The 11,012-nt window shown below is 55.4% G+C and overlaps 1 protein-coding gene across 1 annotated transcript in view; it reads left to right on the top strand.

Moving 5' to 3' along the window:
• DNAH1 (dynein axonemal heavy chain 1) overlaps window positions 1-10,929 on the top strand; it is a 72,711-nt gene extending 61,782 nt beyond the window's left edge. The window contains exons 60-78 of the mRNA XM_052776703.1: window positions 476-595; window positions 1,435-1,584; window positions 2,002-2,162; window positions 2,271-2,496; window positions 2,581-2,776; window positions 3,435-3,586; window positions 4,086-4,286; window positions 4,715-4,855; window positions 5,276-5,434; window positions 5,879-6,010; window positions 6,187-6,357; window positions 6,794-6,973; window positions 7,055-7,231; window positions 7,993-8,163; window positions 8,358-8,488; window positions 8,880-9,024; window positions 9,296-9,502; window positions 9,933-10,167; window positions 10,561-10,929. Coding sequence (XP_052632663.1) covers window positions 476-595; window positions 1,435-1,584; window positions 2,002-2,162; window positions 2,271-2,496; window positions 2,581-2,776; window positions 3,435-3,586; window positions 4,086-4,286; window positions 4,715-4,855; window positions 5,276-5,434; window positions 5,879-6,010; window positions 6,187-6,357; window positions 6,794-6,973; window positions 7,055-7,231; window positions 7,993-8,163; window positions 8,358-8,488; window positions 8,880-9,024; window positions 9,296-9,502; window positions 9,933-10,167; window positions 10,561-10,682 — 3,177 coding nt within the window. The 3' untranslated portion in view covers window positions 10,683-10,929. The remainder of the gene's footprint in view (window positions 1-475; window positions 596-1,434; window positions 1,585-2,001; window positions 2,163-2,270; window positions 2,497-2,580; window positions 2,777-3,434; window positions 3,587-4,085; window positions 4,287-4,714; window positions 4,856-5,275; window positions 5,435-5,878; window positions 6,011-6,186; window positions 6,358-6,793; window positions 6,974-7,054; window positions 7,232-7,992; window positions 8,164-8,357; window positions 8,489-8,879; window positions 9,025-9,295; window positions 9,503-9,932; window positions 10,168-10,560) is intronic.
• Window positions 10,930-11,012: the final 83 nt, after the last annotated feature.

Consider the following 11,012-nt stretch of genomic DNA (forward strand, 5'->3'; position numbering starts at 1 on the left):
GCTGAAGGTGCCTCAGGCAAAGGCTAAAACACTCAGCTCACTAGGATCACCTGTACCAAAGGAAAGACCCCGAACAGCTCAATAACAACCAAACGCCTCCACACTGCAGAGCTGGAATTGCTGCTGGGGCTCCTTGCACAATGAACAGGAGAGGACCTGGCAGCATCCAGGGCAGCAGCAACTCTGAGGGCATCAGCCTTAACCTGTAAGGCTTCCCCTTTACAAACCACAGGCTTAGAGCAAAGCCCTGGCCGTAGCCTGCCCAAGCCTAACTCTGCCAGCACAGCTCTGTCTCATGGCTCAGCTGCTTCAGGCAGAGCTGCAGCTCTAGGCTTAGCTGCTGTTAGAGGTACCCTCACCACCATCCCTTATCTACCACACTGGGACCACACAGGGGCCAGGGCAGCAAGGGCTTCTCTCTGGCCAGCAGTGTTGCACTAGCAGGTATTCCCAACAGCTTTTTCTACCCCATTAGATTGCCGGTTTACCCAACGACACCCTGTCTGTGGAGAATGGGGTAATAACACAATTCTCCCAGCGCTGGACTCACTACATAGATCCCCAAGGACAAGCAAACAAGTGGATCAAGAATCTGGTAAGAGTTGTGGGGAGGAAAGCCAGGTCTGCCAGGATAGGGGAAGTAGCTTTCTGTTAGGACTTGTGCAGAGCAGCCTCAGGCTTTGGACTCCAGAGCTGCAAGACCCCACACTGTCCCAGCCCAGCCTCCCCAGCACCAGACAGGTTCCGCATCTGTATTCATCCCAGGTGGATTTCCCTGCTTGGGGAAATCAGCATAGGGCAGGAGGGGCCCTGCTGTAAGCAAGTGAGGCATGAGATTCCCACTCTGGCTCTCCACTAGCATTCTAAGGCCCTTACAGCCTTCACTGCACCCTAAAACACACAGAATAACACCAGTATCTCCCATAACAGCCTTTAGGGTCCCTAGGACAGAAGGGATCAGGGTAGCATTACCTGTGAGCACAGTCCCTACTGCCAGAGTGCTGGGAACACAGACCACCACCTCTTCTCTTCCTCCAGAAGGGCACCCACTGCCCTTTTGAAGGGTCAGGCAGGAGGCTCAGGCAGCTGCTCCTGTTTTGCTCCCCAAGGGCTTTTCCCACCCACCTGCTCTCACTTTGCAGGCAAACAAGCTCTGAGTTACCAGTGTGGGGCTCTGCAGGGGTATGGTTCTTTGAAGGAGGTTCTCCCCATCTCCCCCCCACTTTCCTGCTGCCTCATTGGGCTGTCTCTAGTGCCTGGTGACACGGACTAAACTTGCCAAAATAGCCAAAAACTAGCTGAGCAAGAAAAGATACCATTTCTGCTGCTCTGGGGAGCTAAATCAGCCCAGTGAGAGGTGTACCATGCACCAGAGCTAGACGTGAAGGTGGGCAGGACACCGCAGGGACCCTGCCCTCCCCTGCTGCCTTTCAGGAGAAGGTGAACAGCCTGGAGGTGGCCAAGCTGAGCGACCAGGACTTCCTCGGCAGTCTAGAAAATGCCATTACCTTCGGGAAGCCCTTCCTGCTGGAGAATGTCGGCGAGGAGCTGGATCCGGCTCTTGAGCCAGTCCTGCTGAAACAGGTCCCGTGTCTCCCCTTGGCAAAGAGGGGCAGTGGGTACCTGGCTGGGGTGTAAGGGGGAATCTGGCCAGGGTGCAGTGGGATGTGGTGGATTTGTAGGTCTCTCTGGGCAGGCAGCACTCACATGGATACTGCCTGTTGTGTGCTTGTATGTCTTGGCCAGGGCTCCAACGTGTTGGCAGCATCCTGCACACCCTGGTTTCTGGCCAACAGGCGTCTTTGCCTGGGAGGCAGGGCCATGGAATACAGCTGCTCTGTTCAGGTTCAGGCCTTCAGGTCTGCCAGGTGGCTTGGAGCTGCTCTGTCCAGAGACCCTTCAGACTCTCTCCTCGCTGCAGAGCCCAGGGCACAGCAGGATGCCTTCCCTCACAAGAGGTAGCTGTCCCAGCCTTCCTGTATTTGTCCCTGTCTGGTACAGACCTACAAACAGCAAGGCAACACCGTGCTGAAGCTGGGGGATAAGGTGATCCCCTACCATGAGGGTTTCAAGATGTACATCACCACCAACCTGCCCAACCCTCACTACAGCCCTGAGGTCTCCACAAAGCTTACCCTCATCAACTTCACCCTCTCACCCAGGTACCTGCTTACCCCATTAGCTGTCCATGCTGCTCAGCCTCATTCTTTGCAGTCCTCAAAACCTCGGGCCTGTTGCCCCCGCCCTCACCGCCGTGGCTTTTGTTGTAGTGGCTTGGAAGACCAACTGCTGGGAGAAGTGGTGGCTGCGGAGCGGCCTGACTTAGAAGAAGCTAGAAACCAGCTAATTGTTAGCAATGCCAGGATGCATCAGGAGCTGAAGGAGATAGAAGACCAGATCCTGTATCGGCTCAGCACTTCTGAAGGAAACCCTGTAGATGACTTGGAGCTCATCAAAGTGCTGGAGGCATCCAAGCTCAAGGCTGGAGAGATTCAGGTCAGAGGTGGAGGTGCTCTCCCCCTGCAGCTGTGCATCCCCTGCCAGCACTGCACTAACCATGACATCTCTTCTGTCCTCCAGGCCAAGGTAATGGTGGCAGAGCAGACAGCGGAGGACATCAACATCACCCGCCTGCAGTATGTGCCCGTGGCTGTCCGCTCGCAGATCCTCTACTTCTGTGTCTCAGACCTGTCCAATGTGGATCCCATGTACCAGTACTCACTCGAGTGGTTCCTCAACATCTTCCTAATGGGGATCAGTAACTCCGAGAGAGCAGGTGCCTGCCCAGAACAACCCCCTCCTATCCTCTTCCTCACCCCACATTCCTGGTCTAGCAGCAGCAGAAGCTAGGACACTTGCAGAGTCAAGGCAAACACGGCCACTTGCATTGGCTCTCAGCATGGTCCAGAGCTGCCCCTGGTTGTTTCCACACAGCAAGTGAAGACGTGGTCACAGCCTGCCCTGCGTTCTCTTCCCCACTATTTCTCTGCTGCCCTGTCTGACCAGGCGGGAGGGATGTTAAGGCAGGGCATGGGCAAGGTACGCACCGTCCTGGTAATGGTGTGGCTCTGCTTGTCACAGGGCCGCCTCCACGCACAGGTCCTGGCTGCTGCTGCCAGGCTGGGGGCAGCTTTCCCCACCCAGAAATGCGTGTTAGCCAGGACGGTGGTGGCTAGGCCCATGTAGGCTGCCGTGGCGCAGCGTGGGCTCCCTTCCAGTGCTGGGGCAGTGTTTTCTTCTGTGTGCGGAGTCTCACAGCCTTGTGCTTTCACAGGGGCTTCTGTGCCAAGTCTGTGTTTGAGAGCAGTGTCTGTTTGTCCTGGGCAGGGTGCAGGTGTGCCCCAGTGACCAGCAACCGACAGCTGATGTGGAGAGCACCTTCCACGTCACCCATAGCACCCCACCATCTTTGTCTCGTTGTTGCCTTTTTGCAGACACCCTGAAGGACCGGATCGTGAACATTAACAACTACATCACCTTCAGCCTCTACAGCAATGTGTGCCGTAGCCTCTTTGAGAAGCATAAGCTCATGTTTGCCTTCCTGGTTTGCGTCCGGATTCTGATGAATGATGGGCAGATTGATACGGTGAGCAAGTCACCTTGGTCCTTTGATGGGATCCCATCAGGGCAACTCAAACCCAGCCTGTTCAGCCCCTTAGAATAGCGTCCTGGGGTGGAAAAAGAGCCTTGTTCCCTGGAGCTGAAGGCAGGCTTGGCAGGCTGGTGGGCAGACCTGGGGCCTCTCTCTTCACTCGGATCTCAAACCTTTCCCTGTGTCTATATGCAGAGCTGCCTAGCCTGAATCACCTGCAGCTTTTGACGGTTTGCTGCCAGACTGCTGCAAAGGTTAGCAAGTTTGGAGGGAGCAGGCAGGGATTAGAAGACACAGAAAAGCCAGTGGCAGCTGAACAGTGGCGTTGATCTCACCAGACTCTCCAGTTCACTTACTCCTCAACACACACACCTGGCAGGAGGGGTAGCCAGAAAGTTACTACAGGATTTTAGTTGGATATGGCACAAAGCCACATGCCTCAGGCCCAGGCAGGTAGGCTATAATCCCTGACCATGTCCTATCCTGTTTCCAGGACGAGTGGCGGTACCTGCTGTCAGGAGGGACCATAAAGGAGAAGAGGGAGAACCCAGCTCCAGCCTGGCTATATGAGAGAGCGTGGGGAGACATCCTGGCCTTGAGCAGCCTGAAGAACTTCTCCGGCTTTGCCAATGATTTTGCAGCCAACCTTGTAGCGTTCAGGGCCATTTTTGACAGCCCTGAGCCTCACAGGCAGGTGCCCCCTGCTTTGTCACCTTAGCTATGCTTCACCCGGCAGGTGATGGCATCCCTGGGAGAGCATGAGGAGCCGATACAGCCACAGTGCCAGCTCTGCTCCCAGTACAGTGCCACACAAGGGCGAGGACGAGGCATTGCCTTGTCTCCTCAAGAGCGGCCCTTGCCTATACATGTTGCTTGCCCAAGGCAGAGCCACACAATGTCTTAGCCCAGCAGTATCTGGCACTTGCCCAGTGGAAGCAGCTCTGGCTTGCCTGCTGATGGTTTCAAAGCTACAGACAGCGACCTTAGCCAAGTGACTGGAAGGTCCTTGTCCCATCTGAAACCCCAGTGGCTGTCTGCAGGCAACTTGAGTCCTTCCTGGGGAGCTGCAGGATCTGGCACATTCCCCCCCCCCCAGAATGCACCTAATTGCTTTGCAGAGAGCCCCTGCCCGGGAAGTGGGAAGCTGAGCTTGATGCCTTCCAGAAGCTGCTGGTTCTGCGGTGTCTGCGGGGAGATAAGATCACCAACGCCATGCAGGATTTTGTGGTGCTGAACCTGGACCGGCACTTCATTGAACCACAGGTAACCAGCCAAAAGGAAGCACTGGTGGGGCCAGGAGTGGAGCAGGATGCCTCGAGCTTGCTGTAAGCAGGCTGTCAGCATGTCCCAATTGCAGTGAGGGTGCTTGTGCCTCTCTGCAGCCACAGAGTTCCCACAGCTGGGTAAACACTTATGTTTTAGATGAGGGATATCCTGCCTAATGTCCACCAGTTAAACCACACTGGGAGGAGGCAGATAGTCCAGGCATATGAGAGAAGAGTTTGACAAATAGGAAAGTGGTTACTGCCCCGATCCTAATGCTGCTGGTGGAGAGCTGCAGTAGGCCCTTATTGAACATGTTTCTGGCCTCAGCACCCAAGAGCACACCGGTGCCTTGGAGAGGAGCTGGAGGCCAGGCAGGGTGAGGAGGTTCTCCGCTCTAACCAACTTTCTGTATTGCAGACCACTGACCTCTCGGTCGTCTTCAGGGAGTCCACTGCCACCACTCCGCTGGTGTTCGTGCTGTCCCCAGGCACTGACCCTGCTGCTGATCTCTACAAGTTTGCTGAAGAAATGAAGTTCTCCCAAAAGCTCTCTGCCATTTCTTTGGGCCAAGGCCAGGTAAGCTGCCAGTGCCCAGCTGGGGCAACACTGTCCTGCTGGCACTCCCAGTGATCTCACCTAGCTCCAAGTAAGTCAAACACCCTTGCAGCACAGTGAAAACACCCTCCTTCCCCAGGGCCTTTACTCACCAACCTTCTGCGAGCTGGAGGAGCCAGTTCAGTGGGGGGGCTGCAGCGGTTCCCCCTATACTGCCCTCTAATTTTCCAAATCCATCCCCAGTTCTTCCATTCCCTCTATCCTCCCGCACAGGTTTGTAAAAGCTGTAAAAGGGCCTTTGCTGTGCCATCAGACAGCAAAGATCCAGCTGAGCCATGGGGATGAAGCCAGGCTGTAGCTCTAGAAAGCGGTCCTTCCACCCAGCAGCTGTCTCCCCGTCCAGCTCAGCAGGGCACAACCTGCGATGGACCAGGGTCTCTGAGCTCTTCTCATCTGCCTCCTCAGGGCCCCCGTGCTGAAGCCATGATGCACAGTGCCATGGAGCAGGGCAACTGGGTCTTCTTCCAGAACTGCCACCTGGCCCCCAGCTGGATGCCTTCACTGGAGAGACTCGTCGAAGGCATTGACCCCAGCAAGGTGAGCTGTTTTACTGAGCAGCCTGCCCACTCTGAGGATAACAGACAGGAGGCTGGAGCCCAGATCTAGTTCGATCTCATCCACAGGTTCCCCATAAAACCAGAGGGTCAGTGCAGGAGCAGCTGCAAAGGCTGTGCCTGCACCCTCTGAGCACTTGTTGCCTTCTGGATTTCCAGGTGCACCAGGACTTTCGCCTCTGGCTCACCAGTCTACCAAGCAACCACTTCCCTGTGTCCATCCTCCAGAATGGCTCCAAGATGACCATTGAGCCCCCCCGTGGGGTCAAGGCTAACCTGCTCAAGTCCTACATTAGTTTCAGTGATGACTTCTTGAATTCTTGCCCCAAGGTAAGACCCAGGTTGTGCTTTGGTTTGCTGTCCCCAGCCTGTGCCTGCTCCAATGTATGCTCTCCACCTGGATGTTGCTCCTCGCCAGGCATAGGTCTTCCTCTCCACTAGAGCTCTCGCGTGCTAGAGAAGGGCTGGTGGTATTTCTCATGAGCCCACATCTACTCTGTGATGAGCCAATTGGAAGTTTCACTTTGAGAAACAGAAGCAACAGGATTGCAGAGGCCTGGCATAAGACACCTACAGCTCTCTTTAAGCCAGGGAGTGGGCCACAGCCTTCCCCAGCACAGCAGCCTGAGATTTCCACCTCTCCAGGCTCCAGTTGGCACTGCTGAATTGGCACAGCTCCTCTGCCAGGTCCCAGCAGGAAGTGACCCCATCCAAGAATGACTCCTCCCAAGCTAAGCACCTCTTCTCCCTGCTCCCCTGCCCACAGGTTGCAGAGTTTAAATCCTTGTTGCTGTCACTTTGCTTCTTCCATGGGAACATGCTGGAGAGGAGAAAGTTTGGGCCTCTGGGGTTCAACATCCCCTATGAGTTCACGGATGGAGACCTCCGCATCTGTGTCAGTCAGCTACAGATGTTCTTGAGCGAATACACCGACATCCCATACAAGGTAAGTGTGTGAGCTGCCCCCCCCGTGAACAGGCTTATGATGCACGTGTGGGTCAGAAAGCTGTGGTGGGGTCCCTCACAGGTTCTGAAGTACACAGCTGGGGAGATCAACTACGGTGGCCGTGTGACTGATGACTGGGACAGGCGCTGCATCATGAGTATTTTGGAAGATTTCTACAAGCCTGAGGTTTTAATTCCTGAATTTGCCTATTCTGAATCGGGGATCTACAAGCAGATCAGTACCTCTTCTGACCTCAATGTAAGTACTCAAGTATCAAATTGCAGCTTATAGATCCAGGGGGATTATCATAGTGCAAAGGGGATCTACTCCTTCCTGAAACCCACTGCTTTTCCAGTTCCCTGAGGGAATATAAGTTTGTAAGAACTGGGGGATCTTCAGCTCCTTTCAGGAAGCTGCATCTGTTTCAAGCAACAGGAGGAAAATCTTGTCACTGCACACAGGATGTGGTAGCAGCTATCACCAGAGTTCCCCAGCTGAAAGCTTTTGTACTCTGGATCATTTTGATATCACATACCTAAGTACCTGAGGAGCTCTGCAGGAGACACAGCAGGAAGCTCACTGCCAAGCTGCCTATTCTCACATAGCATGTGTTTGCTTCTATACAAGTGCAATTTAACTCCCCAGCCAGACCACAAACCATGGCCATGGCCATGGCCTCCACTCAGCCACCAAACCTGGCTCAGAGGAGCTGCCACCCCATCAGCCAGACTCCTGCATCAGCAAGCATTGCTCTGGGCACACATAAGCTGTCCCTAAGTCAAAGCTGCGAGTTGCATTTTCTGGCTGTGACGGGGACAAAGAGCTGCGTAAAAGTCAGATGAATGAATGTCAAACACCAACGCAAGGCATGTGTCCCAACTGAGTCTGTGATCTGCTGGGTTTAGCTTATCCAGCAACCCTGGCTTAGTCATTTCTTTCAGGCCCGTAGCAGCCTGAAGGGGCACCACAGGTTTATCCCTATGCTCATGGCCTCACAGCCTCTGTGGATTCCTCTCCAGGGCTACCTGCAGTACATCAAGAGCCTGCCGCTCAACGATAGCCCAGAGCTCTTTGGTTTACACGACAATGCCAACATCACCTTCGCTCAGAATGAGACCTTTGCTCTGCTGGGGGCCATTACGCAGCTGCAACCCAAGACCTTCACGCTGGGAGGCCACAGCAGGGAAGAGGTGGGTGCCCTCATCCCATCGGTGCTCTGGCAGCCAGTGCCTGGTACAGGCAGCGAGCATAAATACCAGCTCTCACCAGGTGCCACCCTGCCTGCTGGGTGCCAGCAATGGCACTGCCATCCAGGCCTTAGCTCTCCCCCTTCTTGGCAGCCATGGCCAGGAGGATGCTCACCCACTCGCTGCCTTCCTTCCAGCTCGTGGAGGAGACCTCCAAGGACATCCTGGCAAAGCTGCCTGCCGTCATGAACCTGCAGGAGGTGATCCACAAATACCCGCGGCTCTACGAAGAGTCCATGAACACAGTGCTGGTACAGGAGGTGATCAGGTAAAACCCTTGTGGGATCACGTCCTGGGCCAGCAACCAGCTGGTCCCTTGGGGAACAGCAGAGATGTGGGGGCCCCTCCTCCCACTCACCTTCGAGGAACCTCATTGCTGAGCATGGCAGCAGGATTGGCAGGCACACTAACGACTGTGTTGTCCCAGTCAGGACCTTCAGCTGATCCCTGTCCTGTGGGGACTGATCAGTTTCTCCATCTGCTACTGTCAGCAATTCAGAGCTGGGGGGGCAGCTGTGAGACCCCGTTAAAGAGGAATGGGGCTGGGGATTACATGGTGGAGCTTCACTTGTACAGAGATCCATACCCAACCTGGGCAGACATGGGTGATAAACCACTGCACTGAGTCGCTCTGCTCCCTCTACTCTTTCTCCTGGTAGGTACAACAGGCTCCTGGAGGTGATTGCTCAGACACTGAAGGATTTGCTGAAAGCTCTGAAGGGCCTTGTCGTCATGTCCTCTCAGCTGGAGCTGATGGCCAGCAGCTTGTACAACAACACTGTCCCCGAGATGTGGAATGCCAAGGTATGTGCCCCAGCCAGCCCAGCTGCCCACAGGAGCTCACCCAAACCAGGGGAATGGGTCATCAACCACCACAACTGGACTGGGCTCTCTCACCTGTTGCTGGCCCTTGCTTCCCTGGCATGGAGATCTCTCCTGCCTAGTGCAGCTCACAGTTGTTCCCAGCCTGGGGCTGAATGAATCCCTGGGCGCTGGGCAGGTGTCAGCAGCTGGGGCACAAGGTCTAGGGTGCCCTTAACTGCGTTCAACACCTTTCTCTGTGGGTGCCCCGCAGGCCTACCCATCGCTGAAGCCCTTGGCTTCCTGGGTGAATGACTTGGTGCAGCGAATTGAATTCCTCCAGAAATGGATCAGCCACGGGATCCCCTCCGTGTTCTGGATCAGCGGGTTCTTCTTCCCCCAGGCCTTCCTCACTGGAACACTGCAGAACTTCGCCAGGAAGTCCGTCATCTCCATCGACACCATCTCATTTAGCTTCAAGGTCAGTAAGTCAGCCAGAGGCTCTGCATTTTTCTGGATTTTTTTTTTTTTTTTAATCTGCTGCTAGAAGGCAACAAAGGCTGCAGTTCTAGCCCTGACCTGCCCAGGAGGTGAAGCCACTAGCTGCAGAGCTGCTCATGGACCCCATCATCCCCTTTGTGCTCAGATACACCCACCGACACTGCCAGACACTTCCACAGGGCAAGCAAAGGCTTCTCTGCCTCTCCAGACCTGCTCACATCCCCCTCCACAGGCTGCCCCACAGCCTCATGCTGCAAGATGGCAGAAAACCCAGCCCAGCCCATCTGAGGGCTGAGGCAGGCTCCCCTTTGCCAGCGCCGACTTAACTAAGAGCAGCTTAAGGGGGTCCTTGGGGCTGAGCCTCCAGGGACACACCTTGATCAGGGCCCTGGGCCCGCTCTCCTCTGCAGGTAATGAAGGAGTCAGTGAGCGAGCTCACTCGCCATCCCGACGAAGGCTGCTACATCCACGGCTTGTTCCTCGAAGGTGCCCGCTGGGACCCCACTGCATTTCAGCTAGCGGAGTCACACCCTAAGGAGCTTTACACAGAGATGGCCGTCATCTGGCTGCTTCCTGTCCCCAACCGCAAGCCTCCAGCCACCGGCAACTACCTGTGCCCAATCTATAAGACTCTTACTCGCGCAGGTAGGTGCCCTAAAGACAGACCTCCAGAAGCAAGGAAGATTGTAGGAGTAGCTAGGAAGGGCAGCCCAGGAGGGGCTGCAGGAGTTCTTCCTGCCACACACTGGCAGGGTGCAAGGCACTGTTGGCTGAGACCATCCAGGGAGAAAAAGATTTTTCCTGCTGTGGTCATGGAGACAGAGCAGCCAGGCACCCTGGCTATGCAGCAGTGCCTCTGGCCAGCCTCTGCTCAAGCCCACACCCAAAAATACACAAGCCTGTTTCCCCCAGCTCTGCTCAGCCTGTCACCTAGCATGGGGATGGGACAGGGGATCTCACATGGAGTCACTTTATACGGGACTCCCCAAGTCAGTGTACTGCAGTACGACCCTCTTGCCCTTGCTTCCCCCATTACAGGCACACTGTCAACAACCGGCCACTCCACCAACTACGTGATTGCTGTGGAGATCCCTACGGACAAGCCACAGAAGCACTGGATCAAACGGGGCACAGCCTTGATCTGTGCCCTGGACTTCTAGCCAGAAAACCCACCCAAGCCCAGGAAACCATCCCAGCTGAGGGCCTGAGCCAGGGCTTCTGCCGTCCTGCACAGAGGCAGGCAGCACACGCAGGCACCAGGAGCTAAGCACTGACTGCCAGCAGCTGCTCTACCTCTCCTGCCCTCTGAGCTGTGTCAATAAATTGAGCTCAACTCCCCAAGCATCACATTCACCTAGTGTTGTTCCAATCCCCACAATTACCTCAAGTTTCTAGCACCACGGGAGAACTGCCAGTGGGGACAACGTGGCCCAGAGCAGGCACTCAGTGCCCCCAGCCACACACGCGCCCACCCCTCTCCCTTCCCTTAG

Source organism: Harpia harpyja, chromosome Z (genome assembly GCF_026419915.1).
Source record: "Harpia harpyja isolate bHarHar1 chromosome Z, bHarHar1 primary haplotype, whole genome shotgun sequence".
Taxonomy (NCBI): Eukaryota; Metazoa; Chordata; class Aves; order Accipitriformes; family Accipitridae; genus Harpia; species Harpia harpyja.